Here is a 22,449-nt window from a genome sequence, read left to right as displayed (position 1 = left end):
GGAGGCAGCCAGGTTTGTGCTTGAATGACATACAAAAGAATCATCTTTACCTTAATAACACCTATCTGAAATCTTGCATTACTTTCTATTATATTATGAATGCAAGCAACCGCAGTAGTATTAACAATACCTGTGACTGTCACCAATCGGTTAAATTACAGATATTCTCATATTACATCACGTTATGGAAGATATCTATATTGATCATCATTGATTTTCATCACTACTTCAGAGTTACCATTACTATTAGCTCTGTAGCTAGATTTTATACCAATGCATTAAAGTACTCACACTTAATTACTATATCACAGATTTTAAACAGTATTTCGCTATTTTTCAATATAATTAGTTTCTTATATAATCCTACACATTTTATCTTATGCATTAAAAATAACGTTTTGAGGAGGAGTACAGGGGCATCATCAGACTGCTGAAGGGGTCCAGGACACAAAAACTAGCCCCAGTACCTTGTGGCAATGTCTGCAGCCCCGGCCCACCATGGGAGGAAGCAGAGGTGTGTCCTTTGCCCCCACCCCCCGGCCCCTCCCGTGCTCTCCTGAGAAGCAGATGGCCCCTGTGAAAGAGCCCCACTGCCAAACCAGGTCCAGGCATCAGGGAGCCTCAGATCGAGTGGGTTAGTGGAAGTGGGTCTTACCAAGGACAATGTGGCCACAGCCAATGCTGACTGAGTTAGAGGGACCTAGTCCTAGAACTCCTGGGAACACCTATGTGCCCTAACCTGAGGGATGAGGCCGAGAGCTGCCCTAGGCTTAGGCTGTGAGACCCAATCCTTTCGTATGGCAGAATCCTCTTACCCTGCATGACCCCACACTCGGGGCCAAAGCACACCTCATCTCATACCCCTATCTAGGTCCTTAACATTGTGAACCAGGCTGCTGAAAGTCTGCATTCTCTGAGGGCCAGGGCCTCTGGTAGACCCACTAAGCCCTTCACAAACGTAACAGAATTCTGAAGAGCTGGTACCCAGGAAAGGTGCTATGGTAATTTAAGAATGATGCCAGGACCGGTACCCAGTACACCCAGTCCTCAGCCTGGCTCTGTCTCTCCCTGGACAAGTGGCCTTAGGCAGTCATGTTCTTGCACGATGCCTCAGTTTCCCTAAATATCTGTAAGGGCACTTTCAGCTCTGCCATTGTGACTCTATGATCTGCCTCTCCAGGAAGTCATGATAGGACAGACCCCTCCTCCCGTCCCACCTTTCCCCCACGTCCCCCTTACTTCTTGGTTCCATAAATCCAGGCCACAGCGATGTTCTCAAGGATGACAATGACAGTGAGTGGCAGGGTGGCCGAGTAGTCATCGAACATGGTGACAAAGTAGTTTCCGGAGCGCTGGACGAACAACAGCCCCACGAAGAATGCAAAGACACAGCAGCCCACTACAGAGAGCCGGGAGGCCGGTGTGGGGGCAAAGGTGCAGGGTGGGTGGGGCCCGGGGGGGTCTCGGGGGCACCCAGGCCCCTCCCATCACATCCCTCCCCCAAGCAGGCCAGCATCCCCCCTGCCATCAGGCCCGGTCCTGCACCAGGGATCCAGATAGCGATGTTGTGAGCCCTGCTCTACTAGTCGGGGAGCAGCTGAGGAAGGCATGGTGTCTAACTTGGCACACTGCCTGTGGCATGTGCTCTACTTAAATGCTGCATTTAACTTCAATGATTCATCTGGTTGTTTCGAGTCTTTTTCTCCATCCTAGTTTCCCCATTGGAGAACAGAAAGATATCCCCTCTGGGGATGCAGCTGAGAGGTATTCCTGTATGGAGCCCAGATCAGCTCAGCAGACACCGAAGGGAACTGTGGACACAGCCTGGGACCAGGAGTGACAAAGATGGAACAGGGTGCAAGGCCGGTGAGTGCCCCTGCCCAAGACAACTCAGCGGGCCCTTGGGGAGAGGGGCACGTGAACCAACAAAGGGCCTAGGCCTCCTGGCTCCTGTTTGGTCCAGTCGATTTCCAAGTAGCTTTCTCTTCCCGGCTTGTGAGTCACTGGGTGGCAGAGCCAGGCTCCAGCTGTGTCCCGGTGGGGGGGGCGGAGCTTTCTGGGTGTGGGGTCCGGAAGGACCCAGTCAGAAGCCAGAATGGGACTGTTGTTCACAAGGGCGGCCTGCAGGGCCTGGGCATAGGGGGCAGGGAGGAGTTACCTGTGAACATCTCCTTGGGCACCTTGAAGGTGTCGATGATGGGCGTGGTGATGCCCGCCATGGTCCCGATCATGCTGCCCAGGCCCAGGTTGATGAGCATCAGGAAGAACATGACAGACCAGAACGGGGAGGCAGGGAAGTGCGTCATGGCCTCAGTGAAGGCGATGAAGGCCAGGCCTGTGCCCTGCACGGACTGAGGGAGGGGTGGAGAGCAGGACCCATGAGGCCACCCCTTCTCAGGGAGCCCACCATTTTCTCCCCTCCACCCTTCAAGCTTTTGGAATTATGATTCCCTCTTTCATGGGGGTTCCCACCCCCACCTAAATCCTGTTGATTTTGGCCCGTGGGTCTCATATTTTAGCAGGCATCAGAATCTCCTAGGGGTAGCTCAAAAACAGCAGCTTGGGAGTTCACCTGTGGGACCTGAATCTACAGGTTGTACCAGGAACCCAGGTGATTCAGACGAAGATGCTCATGCTCAGAAATACACCCAGCTCATGACCCTCCTCCTCTAAGATGTCTTCCCTGATTGCTCCAGCCACACTGTGGCCGCTCCCAGCTCAGAACTTCTGAACTGAAGATCTTGATGTGGTGGTCCCAACCTCGGCTCTCAATGGAGCCTTTAAAAACACCAACACCTGGGTCTCACCCCAGGGACAATGCCTGGATTGGTCTGGGTCTGGGTGTTGGAGTTTTTTTTCAACCCAGGAACTAATGGGTAGCCACGATAGAGAATCACTGCCTTAATGCTTGGGCCCCTGCTTGTGGGTCAGGTGACCACACACTGCCCCCTGTCACTTATACATTGCCCTGCAACGTTCAGTGATTGTAAGGGAATATTTTTTCCCTAAGTGAGTGTATAATTCTTGTCATTTGAATGCTATCGGAGTTGTACTGTATGAAAATGCTGCTATAAACCTAGTTTTCTTCAGAGAACCAGGCCATGCGCATGAGAACTGGGCAGGGTTTCAGAGCATGTAGAAAGGGGAGGTCCTTTGTGCGGCTAGGGCAGGGGTCCTGAGATTAGCCTCTTTTGCCCTTGATCACCTGGGAAGGGGCTGGGGTGCAGGATGCGGCTCCCTCAGCATTAGGACGGTGCCAGTCCAATGGAACTAACTTTTATTTGTATTTGTATTGATTTATTTATTTTTGAGATGGAGTTTCACCCTTGTTGCCCAGGCTGGAGTGCCATGGCATGATCTCGGCTCACTGCAGCCTCTGCCTGATGGTTCAAGTGATTCTCCTGCCTCAGCCTCCCAAGTATCTGGGACTACAGGCATGTGCAACCACATCCAGCTAATTTTGTATTTTTAGTAGAGACAGGGTTTCTCCATGTTGGTCAGGCTTGTCTTAAACTCCCAACCTAAGGTGATCTGCCTGCCTTGGCCTCCCAAAGTGCTGGGATTACAGGCATGAGCTACTGTGCCTGGCCTGGAATTGACCTTTAACATAGAGCTCAGACTTTTAACATGGAGTCCAGGGAAAGCACCCCTCTCCCAGTCCCATGAAGCACAGGGTTGGCCTGGGCTGACAGGAGCTGGCTCTGCCCCATGGGAGCCTTGGTTCCAGCCTGGTTCCCAAGATGCTGTAGGTGTATCTCTTTCCTGTTACCCCTCCTAACAGAATAGTCATTTTGAATGTGTCTAGCTATGCAAGTATAAATAGAAGCAAGGTGTCCTAACTTAGGCCTGAGCATTAAGAAGGAGTCAGCATCTGCCAGCCCCAACCTAAAGTCTAAGTGTCATTGTGGCAGGGAGACTGAAGTGGGGACAGCTGGAGAGGGGCAGAAGCATCAGGGGTGGTTCTGAGCATGGGCTCTGCACCCAACTACCTGGATTTGAACCTGCCTCTCTCACTTACTAGTTATGAGACCTCGATCGAGCCACCCACCTTCTACGCTACTCATCTGTAAGGCAGAAAACATGATATGAATACCCAGCTCACAGAGCTGTCACGAGCGCCAAAGGAGACACACAGCAATGTGCAGGCACTAACTCCAACACGTCTTCGATGCTTACCATGTCGAGGCACCGTTCCGAGTGCATTACCTATGGCAGTGACTGGTGCCTGAGAAGCCCACTCAGTAAATGGAAACACCATCCCGTACGCTTACTGTGATTTCGGAGAGGTGTGTGTCTGTCTTACTCCTTGTCTAGGCTCAAGCCCACCTCTGGGCAGGGACTTTGGCCAATACCTTTCTTCCCTTTCTCTCCCTCTGGACACATAGCAGGTCCTCGCTTACTAAGTAAAGTAATCACCGCCTGTCAGCATCCTAAGGCCTGAGTGCAAGCTCCAGCCGGCCCCAGCTGCTCTCTGGGTTCCTGCCTGTCCTGGGAAGGGCAGCCTGTCCCCACACCTTGTCCAGCTCGTCCTCCAGAAGGCAGGGGTCAAGGCCCAGGGCTGAGAACTGGTCCTCCTTCACGGTCATGATAACATTGTACATCTCCATGTAGTCCTTTGTGGTCAGGTGGGAGAAGTTGACGTGGGGTGGGATGAGGTCCCGGCTCAGGACGTTGGTGTTGAGGTACCCTAGGATTTTCTCAGCATTTCTGCAACACAAAACAGAGAGGGCCAGGTAAGAAGGCAGGGGTGGGCAATGGGTGAGATCCTGGAGGCTCCTCCCAGGCACCAAGTGAGGCCCTCATGGGCCACCGACAGAGACATCTCTGAGCTTGTCCTTGTGGCCTGGAGCTGGGGACAGAGTGCTCCTCTGATCTCCATTCCTCAGCCCGAGTGGAGGGGACCTCTCCCCAGGTACACCCCCCTGCCCACTCCTGGGTAAGGTAGACGGGGAGAAGGAGGGACAGGAGAGATGCCACCTACTCGACCACACACTTCTCATTCATGATATTGGCCTTGAAGCCCAGCACAGCAAACACCACGAGGGTGGCCAACACCGACGTGAAGAAGTTGATGAAGGACACCAGGGCGGCATCAAAGTGGCAGTTGTTGTCCTGCTTGTTGTAGCTGGAGAAGGCAATGACACCACCAAAGCCCAGGCCCAGGGCAAAGAAGACCTGGGTGGCTGCCTCCCGCCACACCTGGGGGTCCAGCATCTTGTCCAGCTATGGCGGAGGGCCAAGGCAGGAGGAAGAAAAGAGACACAGAGAAGATGGTTTTATTCACAGGCAAACCCCGTTTCTTAGCCTCAGCAGAGTTCAGAGGCAACAGGCCATGGTGGTAAGAAGCTGTGTGACCTTGGGCAACTTCCCTGACTCTTCTGAGCCTCAGTTTCCCCAATATGCAGTAACAAGAGTATCAACCTCAGAGGATGATGGTGAGGCCTCAGCAAGATAACGTAGCTGAGTGCTTACATCGTGATTTTAACTGCTGCTGTTGCCACCATACTAAGGAACCATTAAGGCCATCACATACACTCAGGTAGTGCACAGCTCTAGAGAGTGCTGTTCACTTAGACTAGCGTGACAGGTGCCTTCTAGAGTCCTGCAAGGAACAGCCTGCACAGCAGCACAAGAAAACAGAACACCAGAATCTCCCTGACGCCCCCTCCATCTCAAACTCCTCTACTTCATGGAAGAAAAAAAACCCAAACCACCTAGTTCTCCCCCACACCGCCCCCCACCCGCCGCCACTACCCAACCTGAAGCACAGAACCTAGACGCTTCCTGGAGAAGCGCCCCCACCTAAGCCTCCATCTGCCCTCAGACCTGACAGGAGCCTGAACCGCGACAGCATCTGGATGGCATGGGGCAATTTCCAAAGCCCCTTTCAATCTCATTTCTCTTTTATTGTTTCTTCCTTGGGACAGGGACCAAGCCTTGGACCCAGCACAGAGCTGTAGAGTCTCAGACAGATCCAGACCCAAACCCTGACTCCCGTCTTTAAATGGTTGTGAAGCCTTAGGTAGGTGGCAGTTACTGTGTTATGAGCCTTAGTTTACTCATCGGAAAAAAGGGAATAGTAATACAGTCTCGGTCTCAGAGTGAATGTGAGGATCAAATGCACAGCAACACGTAACGCCTGTACATGGTGGCGCTTCACCCTAACAAAGTGACGCTGGCCTAGGCAGGACAGGGTATTTTGTGCGTTGTTGGGGGCAGGGAGCAGGGGTTACTAGTCACATTTTTAAAGGGTAGACTGAGAACCCAAAGATGAAATTACAGGTAAGAGAGCTGGTTAGTCAGGGCAAAGTGATCACTAAAATAGAGATATTCTGGGCCAGGTATCTATCCCCAACGCCAGCACCAGCTTCTGACTCAGTTTGCCTATCACCTACATTATTTTTCTTTTTTCTTTTTTTTTCTTTGAGATGGAGTCTCACTCTGTCGCCTAGGCTGGAGTGCAATGGCGCGATCTCCACTGTAACCTCCGCCTCCCTGGTTCAAGCAATTCTCTGCCTCAGCCTTCTGAGTAGCTGCGATTACAGGAACCCACTACCACGCCCAGCTGATTTTTGTATTTTTAGTAGAGATGGGGTTTCATCATCTTGGCCAGGCTGGTCTTGTACCCCTGACCTCGTGATCCAGCTGCCTCGGCCTCCCAAAATGCTGGGATTACAGGCGTGAGCCACCGCGCCTGGCTGCCTATCACCTATACTCTTTAAAGCATTTTCCCCTGCAACCTTTGCTGCTGAGGTGAACCTAAGTGACCTCACTCCAGACAGACTGAGGGAGGCAAGGAGCCAGCTAGAGAGTGCACGTCCCTGTGGTGACAAGCCCTGTGTGGCTCTGGGCCTGGATGCCCCTTCTGAGTACCTGTGGGTAGGTCCTCATCTGAACAACGAGGTGCTGGACTTTAGGGTCTGTCTGGACGTTAGCTGTCTTTAATATCACCGCCCTAAATAACAACCAGGACACAGGGTGCACCTGCTGCCATCTCAGCAGCTTCCCAGGCACATCTGAACATCTGGCGACCCTCCACCAGCTAAGAAGTTGTTGGCACGCTCAGAGGGCTGGCAGGGCAGTGAGGCTGAGGGTGGTACCCCCATGCTGAGGGGAAAGAGGTGGGGAATGGCAGGTGAGCCTTTGAGCTTCAGGGCCTGGGCACAAATCGAGACTCAGGAGGACTGTCTGGTCAGAGAGTCTGTGTACTCCAGGGGAGGTTAAGGCCCCCCATCCAGCACAGAATAAGGAAAACCATCTTTAGTCCACCAAGAAAGCCCGGAACACAGGCCTTAAGGATCTAAGGGCCCCTTGGAATCCACTAGGAGACCCTCTCCCCAGACCACCCCTGGGTACTTATTAGGTGTAAGATGTCAAGGCCTCCCTGTAGCAATGGCATGTAGCTACTCATCCATCAGTCTCTGAGCACCTGCTGTGGGCCAGGCCTGGTGCTAGGTAATGCAGAGACCCAGGAACAGAGGCAAGCAGGGTCTCCATCCTTGTGAAGTTTACATTCGAGTTGGAGAGAGGCACACTGGTCAAATGGTCCCACAAACAAATGCTAAATTGCAAATGTGACAAGGGTTGTGAAGGCTGGGCACCCAGTGCTCGAAGAGCACATAACAAGGGGGTTTGAACAAATTGGGAGGCCTGGGGAGGCTTCGTAGAGGAAGGGGTCCTCAAGCTGACATCTGAAAGCTGATGAAAGTGAGGCTACGAGGGGAGGGAAGAGCACTGGGCAGAAGGAACAGCATGGGCAGAGGTCCTGAGATGGGACAGAGGCTGGTGTGGAAAAGGGAGTGGAAGACGCCAGGGTGGCTGGAGCAGTGAGGGCAAGGTAGGTGGCACGGGTGGGGATGGGAGAGGAGAGAAGTTAGATCAAGGGCCTGTAGAGATCTTGTCTTCACCCTGAGAAAGCAGCCAACCTGAGAAGCCACCATGGGGTTTGAAGAAGCAGAGACACAACCATCTGCATTTCCAAAAGAAATAAGTGGATGCAGCAGACCTTCCAGGAAGTGCCTTCTGGGGTCTAGGCTGGAGGGGACAGTGGCTTTGCTAAGGGGTGGGTGGTGCCAATGGAGAGACCTTAGGGATGGACTGGAGATGGGAGATGCTGGAGAGGAAGAGGCTGAGGCTGAAGTGAGGGCCATGTCTCTGGCCTGCATACCTGAGCAGGTGGTGACGACGGGGACAGTGGGAGAGGAACAGGTCGATGGTGTTGGGCAGGGAGGATCAAGACATTAGTTCTAGAAAGGTTGTGTGATATAGCTGGCCTAGAATTAGAACCAGTACAATGCCATTTTAAAATGGGAAAACTGTTTCCATTCTCCTCACAATGACTGCTAGCCATGGCTTCTGTAAACTACTAAGATTACGTTGCAAAATGCAAAGAGAGGACAAGCTGCAGACTTTCTCTTATCTGTAACTGCCAGAATTGCTGGCCTTTGTTTACCAAAGTAAGCACCCCCAGATAATGCCATCCTGGCGCCAAGTAACCTAAAATTATGTGGACCCCACACCTGTCCAAATAATGTATAAACTAATGTTTATCTTGACCTCTGTAAACCACTTAAGTGGCAATCGGAATGACAAAAGTCCCCTGGCCCTTGGAATATCTGGAGCCCCCTCACCCTCATCTCAGCCTAGGAGGTGATTGACAGCTTTCATTCCCATCTCCGTTCCTCGCCCCCACTCCCAAGGTGGTTTTGTGGGTATAAAAAGGTCTTGTCACTCTACTTTCTCTGCCACGGGTTGGAGAGACGTGAGTCCTCCGTGGTCGCCGGCAATAAACCCTGCAATTTGGCATTCTTTTGTTCTGGTGTTGACTTTCTGTGCTAAGTTCAATGCAACAGTTGAACTGAATGTGTCTTTAAGACCATCTAAAATGAAATGCCAAGTAGTCCGCTGGACAGATGAGCTGGGAGTCAGAGAGAGGCAAGGTGGAGATAGACTTTCTGAGTAGCAGGTGTGGGGCAGCAGCTGAGGCTGTGGCTGCAGTTACAGAGGGAGAGACAAGAGACTGGAGCCGTGTCTGTCTCCAACACTAAGGGCAGGGAAGAGGGAGAGTCTCCTGAAAGGGACTGAGAGAAGGAGAAGCAGCAGAGGCAAGAGGAAAACCCAGAGAGGCCTGGGTGGCGGAGGAGAAAGAGTCAGTGCTGTCAGTGAAAGACCCTGAGGGAGTCTGCACAAGGCTTCAGGGGCATCCTCAGAGTTGCTCCCTGTCAAGAAGCCGGGTGAAATAAAGAAAGGAGAGGAACTGGAGGCAACGTGGAGAAGCAGGTCCTTGGGGAAGCAAGCCTGGGATCAGAAGGGCAGTATCAGGAGGAAGTTATGAAATCAACAAAGGGTTGCATTTTTTTATGTTGTCTTGATTTCATTTTTGTTTTTGTTTTCAATGGAGTGTCTCGAAAAGCTGGATGGGCAGGGATGGCGGGGAGGCTGTCCTTCATAGGCTCACCCTTGGGCTGCTGATGTGAGAGAGGGAGGACAGGATGGGGTAGCTGCAGGCAGGTTTTATGGCTGGTTTCTGTCTCTGTCATCTGAGGGAGTTTCTTGGCAGCTTCTGTTTTTCCTGTAAAGCAGGAGGCAAAATCATCTGCTGGGGATGAGTGTGCCGGAAGGGAGGTCAGAGGGTGTGGAGGATTGGAAGGGTTTAAAATAGCCACAGTGGAGCGTGGGAGAACCAGGTGACCAGAGAAACAGGGCCGGGCTGTCCAGGACTGCTGGGGGCCCACCACCCTCGCACAGGCGGATGTCTGGTTTTTAAAGATGAAACCTTAGCTTCTTTACAAAAGTAATACAGGCCCAAGGTTCCTTATCTAAAAGCCCTGGGGCTGACTGGTTTTGGAATACAAGCTTTTGTTTCTAATTTAATTTGAGAAAGGTAACGTGGTGCCTATGCTACTTAATTACCTAACACCCCAGCGGGGTCTGGGGCAGCACCCCGTAATCAAACACATTAGTATTTCTGCTGCAAAATATGAATATTCACACCAAGTGAATCAATAAAGACTATAAATAGCCTCACATCTGTGCAGGCCATTTTGCTTCCAAATGAGTTCTGGAGGATCAAAACCAACTTTTGTTTGTGGGGCCATTTGGATTTTGGTATTGTGGATAAGGAAATAGGGCTTGTACTGTGCTTAATAGAAATTTGGAGACTAGAAAAGAAGAAAATAATCATAGTTCCACTGGGAAAGGACTTGTGTGAATTCCCATCTTTTGGGTGAGTTTTTGAAAAATAATCTTTCAAGAATGCTCCGGAAACGGGCAGAGAGCTGACTTATGCCTGGAAGGCGTGCTGGCGGGCCTTCTCCGGTATTCGCAAATGTCAATCACAACAGCCCTACCGCAATCTGCTGGAGCCTGGGCGCTTTTCCCAGGCTAGAAACCAGGACCTCACGGGAGGGTTCTGAGCAGTTTGGTGAGTTCTAACTAGGAAGAAGTATGAGATTTTCTAAGAGAAGGAATGTTGAGATTATTTAGTTTAGCCTAAAGCTGCCTACTTACATATTTTAAGTTTGGCCTAAAGGTTTCCCGGTACATCAGGAACAAGACAAGTGACAACAGAGGATGACCTTCTGGCCAGGCTACAAGTGGAGGCGTACACAGACCGCAGCCTACTCTTGTGCCAGTCACTGAGTTTCAGCCAATCAAATGTGGCCAACTGTTTGAATCGAGTTCAAATAAGGCAAACGCCGAGCTGTGACCGATCCCGCTGTTTCTGTTCCTCACTTCCGTTTTCTGTAAGTCACTTTCCTTTTTCTGTCCATAAATCTTCCTCCATCACGTGGCTCTGCACTTGAATCTCTGAGCCTACTCTGGCTCAGAAGGCTGCCCAATTCGCCAATCGTTCATTGCTCAATTAAACTTTTACATTTAATCCAGCTGAAGTTTTGTTTTTTGTTTTTGTTTTTTAAACAAGATGAACACAGTTCTAGTCATGTCACTTGCATGTTGAAAAATCTTTGATGGTTCCTCACTGTCTTCTAGAAAATCTTTTTTCATTCCTTTATGTTCTGAGCACTCTAAGTGCAAGTAACTTACTACTCTCCAAAAGCACTGTGGTCTTTCACACCTCTGGCCTTTGCCTAGGCTGGAATTTTTGCCTGAAATTCCCTTCTTCCTATTTACTTTCTGGTGAACTCCTACATACTTCACAAAACCCAGCATGACTATCATCTCTTCTTTAAAGCTTTTCCTGATTGCCTCTGGTCCTTGGATTCTCACAGCTTTTGTCAATATCCATGTCACAGTTTTAAGTGTCTCATCTTCCTTTCCACACTTTGTGCTTAGGGGTGCAGTCCATCTCCTGCTCATGTCTGTGTGAACAGTGCCTGGCACGTAGGACAGAAGGCAAGTTGGGAGCAAGAGAGACTGGACAAAAGCTGACCTTTTGCTATGAGTTGTGAGCTGAGCAAGAGGGACCAGATACGGGGCTGTGAAGTTGTAGCAGCCTTTTGGGCTAAGACGCTGTCTTCTAGAACAAGAGGATGATCTTAGGACTTCAAAGTTCTACTTTCTAAAACATGGCTATTTTAACACTGGCTTCATCTTATTCCCCTTTCCTCTCCTCTTTCTTCCTTTTTTTTTCTTCTTTTTGTACTTATTGCCTTTTGTGTCTATGTCAATCATTTTTACAAAAAGTCCAGACTACCTGTGAGACCCAAATTCATATCATCATTAGGATTTCCATCACTCCCTAAACCAAAAAAGTTTGGGAGAAATGAAAATGTGAATACATTCCTCAGCCTAGTAACAGTTCAGGGCCAAATGTCATAAATGAAGGCAGCCACTCCTGGGAGGACACCACAGCCCTAAACAGCAGTTCAGAGCTGGCCCTAGAGCTTGGAGGTTTCTTGGAGGATGGAATATTGGATGATTTTGGATGAAACAAAAATTTGTTTGTTGAGATTGCTCTTTTTCCACTAAAAATTATGGAATATTTATTATTATCCTACAAAAGTAGAGAAGACAGTGTGATGAATACCCATCACCCAGCCAATTGATGGAACCAAATCTGACATTGATAGGGCCCAGAGAAGCATCTGAAAGTGAACTTGACCTCTGAGGAGAAAAATGTCTGGTGCAAGCGGTCCCTGGGCACACTCCCTTTCAGCCTGCAGCTCGGAGGGGTACTCTTGCTGATGACGATGACCACAGATGCCCAGCACTAATCTGGGGGTAAATTGAGCCTGGCACCTTCAGTACAGAATGCCTATTGTTCTTTGCATTTAAAGAGGCACTTTCCAGGACTCCTGGGGTGATGGTGCATGATTCTAACAGGTGACAACAGAGGATGAAGTTCTGGCCAGACTCAGAAAGCCCCATCCCCCTTCCAGGCCTCAGGATGCTACTGCAAGAGGAAGATGGGCATTGGGCTTTTCCCTCAGAAAAGAAGGCACACCCCCTCCTCGGGGTGTCTGCTCTAAAACAGAGCAACAGCTTCCTGCCACTTCTTCAGCACAATGGCTGAACTACTCCTTGAACAGGGAAACAAAGTGTATCAAGGCATTAGACTCAGGGGAATGATGATGCTTTTGAATCCACAAGTAGCTGCTGCGCCCTAGCCTGCGCGCATGCGTGACGGGAGCACACACCCTTGCTTCTTAGCACTGCTGTGCACCTGCTGGTGTGGAGCCAGCCAGGGCCACGAGGCACCAGATGGCACTGGAGCACGGGGCTCCTGCTGCCCAAGAACAGTGTCACCTTCACAAGGAACGAGGATAATAATAGCTAACATTTACCACATGCTCTCCACTTGCCAGGAGCTGCCCCAAGCACTTTCCCAACAACACCACTGGGGAGCTGCCACTGTCCACCCATCTTGCCGTTGTGGACACTGAGGCCCTGAGGGCAAAGGAACTTGCCCAGCAACTGCTGAGTGATGAGCTACAGTCTGAACCAGATTATCTGGCTCCAGAGCACACACTCTGGTAATAAGGCTGGGCCACCTTCATCATCCTGCTGGGAAGCCCTCTCTCTAAGTGTGGGAGTCAAGAAACTCCATCCCTAACCTCCACCCTTAGGCCTTTAGAACTTGCAGAGATCCCACTTCTCTTTCTAGGAGTGGATGCACACCCCGATCCCTCTGTCTCCTTTTTCTCATCCCTGTATCCTGAACAACTGGTTCTTCTTCTCCAGATGTACCCATGATGTCAGTTTCCTGTGTCCCCCTCCTGTGATATTTTATGCATATACCAGCAGTATACACACATATACATTACATACACATATACATACACGCACGTGAATATGTGTGAGTGTCTTCCTCTTTTCCCTACTGTCCACACCAGAGTTGTCATGGAGCTCTCCACACTCCTGGGGCCATTGCCCTTGCTCCCAGACTCAGCACTTCCTTGCTGTGCTGAGTTGGGAACCCACAGAGCCCCAGAGCTCCTGGCACACTGCCCCTTCTGTTCTTGCCCACTCAGCCTCCTCGCTACAGTTACCCACTCTCTCTGTGCTTCAGTTTTCCCATCTACACAGTGGTGTTAATGAGAGTATTAACCTCTCCTGGGTTGTTAGAAGGTTTAAATGGGTTAATATATGCAAGGAGCACACAACAGTGCCTGGCACAGAATAAACACCATTCATTGTAAAACACAGGCTGTGTAAGTACCTCACTGATTGTTGGAAACGGTCTGCTTTCAGAGACGTTCAAATGTGAACAACTGTCAATCTTGGAGTTGCAGAAGTGTTAGTGATCTCCACGCTGGCGAGTCCACTGCTTATCCCCGATCCCTAGCCTCCAGGGGCCCTTCTTGCTGCTGCTCACACATTCCCCCCATCTCTTACACAACTACTCTACACTCACTGCTCCTCAGCCCTCCAAGTCCTCCTCCTCCATTCCTGCTCTCAGATGATCACCTTGTCTCCTACTTCGCTGAGAAAAATGTCACAATCAAGAGAGCTCTTCCCCACAGCATCTCACCTGCCAGCATCCATGCCTTTCCCTCCAGCTACTATGGGGACTGTGTGTGGTCCTCGCTGAGACCAACTCCTGCAGCTGAGTCCTCCTGCTAATTTTGCCTCTCCTATAACGTAAACCTCCTCCTCTTTTTCAAAATGTTTAAGTGCACAATTCAGTCGTTTTAGTATGTTGTGTAACTATTACCACACTCAACTCTAAAATCTCTTCATCACCCCAAAGAGAAAACCCATACACACATAGTCAGTCTCCATGACTCCCCAACCTCCCCACAAGCCCAGTCTAACTGCTAATCCACCTTCTGTCTCTACGGATTCACGTGTTCCGGACATTCCATATCACTGGAATCATACCGTGAGAGGTCTTTTGAGTTTGGCTTCTCTCACTTACTTAAGCTTTTCCGGAGTTGCATCGCAGTGTGTATCACTGCCTCATTCCTTTTTATGGCTGGGTGATATCCCCTTGTCTGGATATCCCATCTTTTAAACATTTATTCATCAGCTGATGGACACTGGGTTGTTTCTACTTTTTGGCTATAATGCACAATGCTGCTATGAACATTTGTGTACAAGTTTTTGTGTGAATATGCTTTTAGTTCTCTTGGGTATGTGCCTAGTGGTAGAACTGCTGTGTCATATGCTAACTCTGTTTAACCTTTTGAGGAACTGCCAGGCTGTTTCCCAAAGCCATTATACCATTCACATTCCCACCAGTGGTGTATGATGGATTATCTGTATCATATAAATTGTGAAATAACACCCTCGACCCCATGGCCCTCTCCATTTCTTGTTTCTCTGCTCCTCTACAGCAAAACTCCTGAGAATAACTGGTATCTGTTTCTTGTCTCCAATTCCTCACCTCCCGTTTTCCCTTCGACCCATTATTGTCAGCTTTGTCCTCAGCGTTCCACCAAAGTAGCTCTCATTGAGGTCACCAGTGAACCCTCTGTTGCCAAGTGCCTCGGTCATTTCTCAGACCTCATCACCTGACCTCTGAGCAGCTTTGGATATGGCTGATCATTCCCTCTTTCTTAAAGCATTTTCTTCACTCTGCCTCTAGAATGTCTGTCTGTCTGCTAGCCTGCCTGTCTCTCTCTCTGCTCCTGTTCTTCACACACCCTCAGCCCACCCCTCCCTCCCTCAGCCTCTAAACACAGGACCCCAGTGCTCAGCTCTCTTCTCTGTCTTTGTTCATTCTCTAGGTGATTGTGAACCAATCCATGGCTTTAAATTCTCTCTGTTATCCCAGACTCCCAGATGTAGTCTTCCACACCTGATCTCTAGATCCATACATGCAACTGCCTCCTCGGCATCTCCATGTGGAGATCTATTTGATATCTGAAGCCTGCCATATCCAAAAAAGTACTCTTGATGTTCCCCACCAAATCTTCTCCCTCCACTGTCTTCCCCATCTCCATAAATGTCAACTCCATCCTTCCAACTGCTCATGTAAAGGGCCACAGTCGTCCTTGATTCCTCTCTTCCTCTTACACCTCACAACCAATTCAACAGCAAATCCTGTTGACGCTGCTTCCAAAACGTATCTTCCATTGAACCAACACTCATCACTCCCATTGCCATCACCTGGGCTTAAACCCCAGTCCTCTCTCACCTGGAGGACCTCCTAGCAGGCCTCCCTGTCCTGTCCTTACTCCCTCAGATTTTCTATAGAAGCCATTTAAGAGGCTTAGAGTGATCGTCCTAAGACAAAAGTCAGATCATGCTGCTCCTCTGCTCAAAACTCTCAATGGTATCCCTTTTCACCAGAATAAACGTCAAACTTCTTACCTTCACCTCCAGGACCCTCATGATCCGGGTGTACATTACCACCCACCATAAGTCCTGCCTCTTCCCCTCCTGTTCAAGCCTCACTGGTCTCCTTGAATATGCCAGCCACAGCCAGTCTAAAGCCAAGCCCCTTCACTCACTGTTGCCTCTGTTCTGGATGGAATGCATTACTTCCAAATATCCACAAAGCCTACTCCCTGGCCTCCTGCAGGCCTTCACTCATATGTCACTTCTCAGCGAGGCGTTCCTTGACCATACGGTCCATAATTGCAACTCTTCTCCCCGAATGCCCTAAATCTTCTTTCTCTGCTTTATTTTTCCCCTTGGCCTCAACAGTTAATGACAATTTTTTTTATCTTATATTATCTGTCAATATCTGTCTCCCTCCACCAGAACGTAAGCTCCATGAGGACTGGGAAGTCTGTCTTTTTTATTCACTGCTAGATCCCGGGACTCAGAACAGTGCCTGGCATGTAACAGGCATTCAATAAACCTTTGTTGAATGAATAAGTGAATGATGGTTATTTGGGCTGTTTTCAATGTTTTTCCACTAAACAAATGCTGTAATGATCAGTGCTGCACAGTGATCATTTTGCTTCTGTATGAGGACATCTGTAGGACAAATATGTAGAAGTTACATTGCTGGGCTGAAGGACATGAACAGTTGTAATTTTTATAAACATCCCCTGAGTGTTTTGGTAGTTAAAAACTCTACCACTTTATATTGAACAAACCACATGATTAATTGCATGGCACCCATGCTGACCTGGGTTTTTAACTACATGGAGAGAAAGTAATCAGGAGAAAAGCTGCCCAAGGAATTCAAGAAGTTCATTAGCCATCAACGTGAGTTACTGACCCGTCAGTGATGCGAGCGGAGCATCATGACGGCCTGGCCACGTTGCATTCATTATACCCGGTAACTATCTGGTTGAAGACATGAATTGCAAAGGCCAGGACTTATAGCCTAAATTATTTGAGGTTAGCAGGCTCTGTGGAAGGGAAGACCTTCCAGGTCATTAGGCATAATCTATGGAGTGCCTATGCTTCTCCCACAGGGGTTTGGAGATGCCCTGGTCCAAAACTTTTGGACTCTGCCAGGGGTACCAAACAGCATGAACCGTGGGGATGTCACGAATGGAGCCGTGCACAGCATGGACAGCTAGGACAGTGACCTGGTACTTTACAGCACCATTCTGTGGCAAGAACTCATTGAAATGGCTCCTAGGACCCCTCATACCTCCCCCATCTTGTGCTCAAACAGTCATGCTGAAACTACTCTGCAACAGTAGTTTGCCACCTACAGACTGTCAGGCAATTTTTTCTGAGAGTCAGCCCACTCTTTCTGCAGATGATTTGGAGGGATTTGTAAATAGGAACCTCATCCCAGCTATCACCATTGGCCTCACTTGCCTGACTCCCTGAGGGGGCTTGGATGGAGCCCAATAGCGCTTCCTTCTCAGCCAGCTTAGCTCAACCGTGGGGTATGGGACGGGGAAAGGCAGATTAGCAGTAGTGTCCTGGGGTTTTTGTTCTGGCAAAGCCTTTCCTTCCCATTCTCCAAAATATGGGTTTGTTTTTAGCCATTCCCAGGAGTATAAGAAGGACTGATTTTAGATGAAACTGTAGACTAGGGGCATTTCTACTTAACCCTCCACTCTCGCCGCCTTGCCCTCAGCCGCCAATTTTCCTGAAGCCAGTTTAACAGCTGGAGAGCATGGATGTGGAGTCCGTGGACCTGAGTTCAGGTTTGCCTCTGCTTTTCACTGCTGTATAGCTTCAGGAGAAACACTTTATTTTTATGTTTATTTTTAATTAATTAATTATTTTTCGGAGATAGGGTTTCACTACTGTTACCCAGGCTGGTATCTAACTCTTAGACTCAAGGGATCCTCCCACCTCAGCCTCCATGTAGCTGAAATTACAGGCACACACCACTTCACCTGGCTCTTGGATTTGATTTTTTAAAGTCTCATGAAGACCTTGGCCTCTGCGAATGCCAAAGTGGATTCACATGTTTTCCTGAACATCCAGGAAATTGTTTTAGAAAGAAACACCCCCTACCTCTCAAAGTGTGCATAAGCCATTTTGCATCCATCTAATTGGCAAAAATTGAAGTCTGACAAATGTGGAACAACTGGAATTTTCATGTGCAACTTGTGGGAGTGTTAGCAGATACAACCATTTGGGAGTGCAATTCAATCAACATCTAATAAGACTAAAGCTATGCACACCCTTTGAGACAGCAATTCCACTCCTAAACATATATACCCTGAAAAAATGTATGCACAAAGGCCTGCGTAGTGTTTATTGTAACATTATTACCAATGGTGAAAACTGGAAACAAATGATCATTAACTAGAGAATGAATAAATACATTTCAGTTTAGTCCTACAGTGAAATACTATTCATCCACGAAAACTGATGCACTAGAGCGACATACCACAATCAGTACATCTTAGAAAATCATGTTAAGCAAAAATAAAAGCAAGTTGCAGAATACATATAATATAATGCCACTTGTGTAAAGGTTAAAAGTATGCAGAAATGCTAAACATTGTTTACGGATTCACATATATGCATAACAAATTTCAAAGACTGTATGAGCAAGACAAATCCCAAATTCAGGAGAGTGGTTGCTACGATCTGAATGTTGGTGCCCCTTCAAAATTCCCATGATAGAAGCTAATATCCAGTGGGATAGTATTAAGAGGTGGCAGGTCTTTGGGAAGTAATTAGGTCATGACAGTGGAGTTCCGACGGGATTACTGCCCCTATAAAGGAGGCTCAACTGAGCTTCCTTGAACTTCTGCCATGTAAGGATGCAGTGAGAAAGTGCCATCTTTGAAGCAGAGAGTCCTCACCAGACACTGAGGTTTCGTGCCTTGATCTTGGACTTCCCAGCCTCCAGAACTGTGAGCAATAAATTTCAATTGTTTATAAAGTATCTAGTCTAAGGTATTTTTGTTATAACAGCAGGAATGGAGTAAGACAGTCGCTCTCTTTGGGAAGGGAAGGGAATGGGACCAGGGAGGGCTACACTGGCACTTTAGTGGCATCTATAATACTTTATTTCTTAAGAATTTTTATTATATTATTAGATATGTGTTTAAGTGCATGAGATATTTCATCATTAAAGAGATCATTTAAAGTGTGTCCAAATCCAGTGGGGAGAAGTATTTTGTGTGTTGAGACCAGTAGCTGCTCCTGTGAATCTGTTCCTCTTGCTCCTAGAGTTACATATAGCGGGCTTTTAACACCACTGAGGGGCCCATCTGGAGACCTTTGTGAAGTTCCTCACTTAGGAACAACACGAAAGCAACTAATTTCCTCCTAAAGTTTAGCAAAGTAGAACTGGAAAACTGAAGTGAACATTTTAGACTGATCATCATTCTAGAGATACAGTTGGAATTCCTTAAATGCAGTTGGCTTTCTTTTCATGGCTATTTTCCCCCAAAGAAACCAGGGTTTTATTTTTTCTTTGTCAGATATCATGTGTTTACAACAACCCTATGGCGAGCGACACGGCACAGGATTCACATTCATGCCTCAGGAGATTGTTAAGTGCTTCATAAAGTGGACCTTTGAAGTTGGTCATGTGTAAACCTCAGATATTATAACCAAGAACAATGAGGGACCATTTAGGCACTGTCTCGTGACTATGGAGTAGTATATGCCATAGCTAGTGCTACCCACCAAACATCATGAGCCTAGGGGATTTCCAACCCTATCAGATCTGGGTTCTTCTTCCTGTATCATCCTGCATAAACTGTTTGTGTAAAGGGGTGTGTGTGTGTGTGTGCAAGGCACATGTGCAAGGTGACGCCAATGAACACTGAGGTCTTCAAGGTGGCCTGGCTGAGCTCTGACCCTGTGCCCATGGGCTATAGTCTCACCAGGCCCCTGCTAGTTGCTACTGATCAGCTTGCATTTAGAGGTAGACTCTCAGTCTGACCAGCTGGGGTTTCTAATGTACATGACTTGGGGCAATTTGAAGGGAGTGCCATCTGTATCTGAAAATCTTTTATTCCTTCATGGACTGAGGCATGCCAGTTGTGCCCAGTGGTCTGAAGGGTCATTGAGAGGCAAGGCCATGAGTGGAAACAGACCATCTTTAGGGAACCTGGGTATACAGCTTCAGGATGCCCGTGCCTCTGCTGCACCCTCTGTGAAATGTGAACAGTGATCCTGCTCATCTTGCTCCCTGGGCTATTCAGAGAATTAGGAGGAAGTATGAATGACTTCAGTAAGATTAAAATCACCACTCATGTAGTCTATTATCTTCGATAAAATCGTAACTTCTTTCCTCTGATTTGGGTACAAGGGGAGATTCCCGGGGGGAGCTTCTTTCTCTTAGGCATCTTCTTGGTTCCTACTGCCATGCAATGAAAGCCCCCATGAATGAATGAGTGAATGAATGAATATGAATGAATGAAGATCCCTGCTCTCATGCCCCAGCCAAACCTGACTTCCCACTGTTGCTTCAAGCACACCCAGTGTTTTCCCACACCTTTGCTCATGCAGTTCCCTTTGATTATAATGTCCTATGGCTACTCACTGCAATCCTACCTTCTCCCTGAGGCTCTTTCAAATGTTACCTCCATGCTGAAGCTTTTTCTAATTTCACCCAAATTGATGTGACATGCCTCTTCTAGGAACCTTGAGGGCAGGGCCCATGCCCACTTCCCTGTGCATCTCTTCAGGGCCTGGCACAATACCCAACAACACACAGCAGATGTTTAGAGTACATTAAGTTGCATACAGCTGACCAGGTCAGGTAGACCTGTTGCTGTTCCCTGGCCTGTGGGAGCCTCAAACCCTTACCTTGGGAGTGAACATGTGTAGGATGCCATCAACTGCCCCTCGCAGCAACAGCCCCCGGACCAGGAAGCAGGCCAGCACCACATAGGGGAAGAGGGAGCTGAAATACATCACCTGCAGAGAAGACAGAGACCCACCATCAGGCAGAGCCCTTCCTGCATCTGGCAGCCCCCATCCCTGCTCACATTTGGGGTGCATGAGCTGCCTCTGATGACAGAGGAAAGCAGAGCCCTGGAACCCCTGGGCACAAGGCCAAACCTGCAACACATCTGGCATGGAGCCAAGGCAGTGGCAGGAACAGGACAAGCTAGAGTCTGCATGGCTGGGCCTGGGGTTGGTTTTCTCCTTTCCAGAGCTGGTAGGGCTGAGCTAACAGCCTTCTCACCCCACAGGGCTGTCAAAGGGGTGAGGGAATCCTGTGCTGCCCCCTCCTCATTCTCCCATGTCTCATTCCCCCAGTGGACCCCCTAAGAATCTCCCGTCCTTAGAGCTCCTTTGACGGAAGACTTCCAGGAGGTTACAGACATGGCCCCCAAGCAGAAGACATCTGAAGAAGTCCCCAGTGCCTTGTGAGGATGAACTATGTGCTCTTCTCTAGCACAGCATTTCTTGCACATTTCTTTTTTTTTTTTTGAGACGGAGTTTCACTCTTGTTACCCAGGCTGGAGTGCAATGGCGCAATCTCGGCTCACCGCAACCTCCGCCTCCTGGGTTCAGGCAATTCTCCTGCCTCAGCCTCCTGAGTAGCTGGGATTACAGGCACGCGCCACCATGCCCAGCTAATTGTTTGTATTTTTAGTAGAGATGGGGTTTCACTATGTTGACCAGGATGGTCTCGATCTCTTGACCTCGTGATCCACCCGCCTCGGCCTCCCAAAGTGCTGGATTAGAGGCGTGAGCCACCGCGCCCAGCCCTCTTGCACATTTCTATATCCCTGCATGCCTGGCACAGAGCCTCACACAAAAAAAGATGCTCACAAAATGTTTGCTGCACTGAGACAAATGAAGAGGGCTGTGTGGACAGGGTGGTACAAAGGCCATGAGAATATATGTTTGCCGTTAGACTGCCTGAGTTTTGAGCCTGGCTCTACCACGTATTAACATGTGACCTCAGGCATTTCATTTAGCCTCCATGTACCTCCACCTCCTCATCTCTAAAATGGGTGTACTCATCCCTAACTCATAATGCTGTGGACCAAATGCCTCATATAGGTGGCAGTACCTGAGAAGTACCAAGAAGCATCAGCTACTATTTCAGCCTCTGGAGAGGAAGAGGTCAGTGGCTTTAAATTCTCTCTTCCCACGCAGAAGACCCTACATTCTACCTTTTTAGAGTTTAGCTTCCTTGCTCATCAAATCTGGTAAAGAACCTGAAGCCTCAAACAGCCAGGGTTCTAGTTGCGGCTCTGAGACTGACTGGCTGCACAATGTTAGCTAAGGTGCTTCTCCCTGTCTGGGCCTCATTTTCCTCATCTGTAATATGAGTAGTCTGGGATACAGGATCTCTAATCTAAGCCTTTCAATCCCTGGCAGCACATGAATACTGATAGGTGACAAGTATTTATTTTTTTTCTTGAGATGGAGTCTCGCTCTGTCACCAGGCTAGAGTGCAGTGGCACAATCTCAGTTCACTGCAACCTCCGCTTCCCAGGTTCGAGCAATCCCCCTGCCTCAGCCTCCCAAGTAGCTGGGACTGCAGGTGCCCGCCACCACATCCAGCTAATTTTTGTATTTCTAGTAGAAATCGGGTTTCACCATGTTGGCCAAGATGGTCTCGATCTCTTGACCTTGACATCCACCCTCCTCAGTCCCCCAAAGTGCTGGGATTACAGGTGTGAGACAGCGCACCTGCTAAAAGGGCCCTTATTTAAAGGGCATTTGAAGTGCTAGGAAGAGGTGTGGGAGTCGGCT

The 22,449-nt window shown here is 48.8% G+C and overlaps 1 protein-coding gene across 2 annotated transcripts in view; it reads right to left on the bottom strand.

Moving 5' to 3' along the window:
- SLC6A17 (solute carrier family 6 member 17) overlaps positions 1 to 22,449 on the bottom strand; it is a 52,775-nt gene that overhangs the window by 5,111 nt on the left and 25,215 nt on the right. For both annotated transcript variants that reach the window (XM_035252424.3, XM_035252423.3), the window contains 5 exons: positions 20,542 to 20,652; positions 4,982 to 5,223; positions 4,515 to 4,707; positions 2,159 to 2,351; positions 1,240 to 1,399 (listed from right to left, as the gene is read on the bottom strand). In XM_035252424.3, coding sequence (XP_035108315.1) covers positions 1,240 to 1,399; positions 2,159 to 2,351; positions 4,515 to 4,707; positions 4,982 to 5,223; positions 20,542 to 20,652 — 899 coding nt within the window. The remainder of the gene's footprint in view (positions 1 to 1,239; positions 1,400 to 2,158; positions 2,352 to 4,514; positions 4,708 to 4,981; positions 5,224 to 20,541; positions 20,653 to 22,449) is intronic.

This window comes from Callithrix jacchus, chromosome 7, assembly GCF_049354715.1.
Source record: "Callithrix jacchus isolate 240 chromosome 7, calJac240_pri, whole genome shotgun sequence".
In the NCBI taxonomy this organism is placed as follows: Eukaryota; Metazoa; Chordata; class Mammalia; order Primates; family Cebidae; genus Callithrix; species Callithrix jacchus.
Note: the sequence above shows the minus strand (reverse complement) of the source record. Positions and strands in the feature narration are given on the sequence as shown.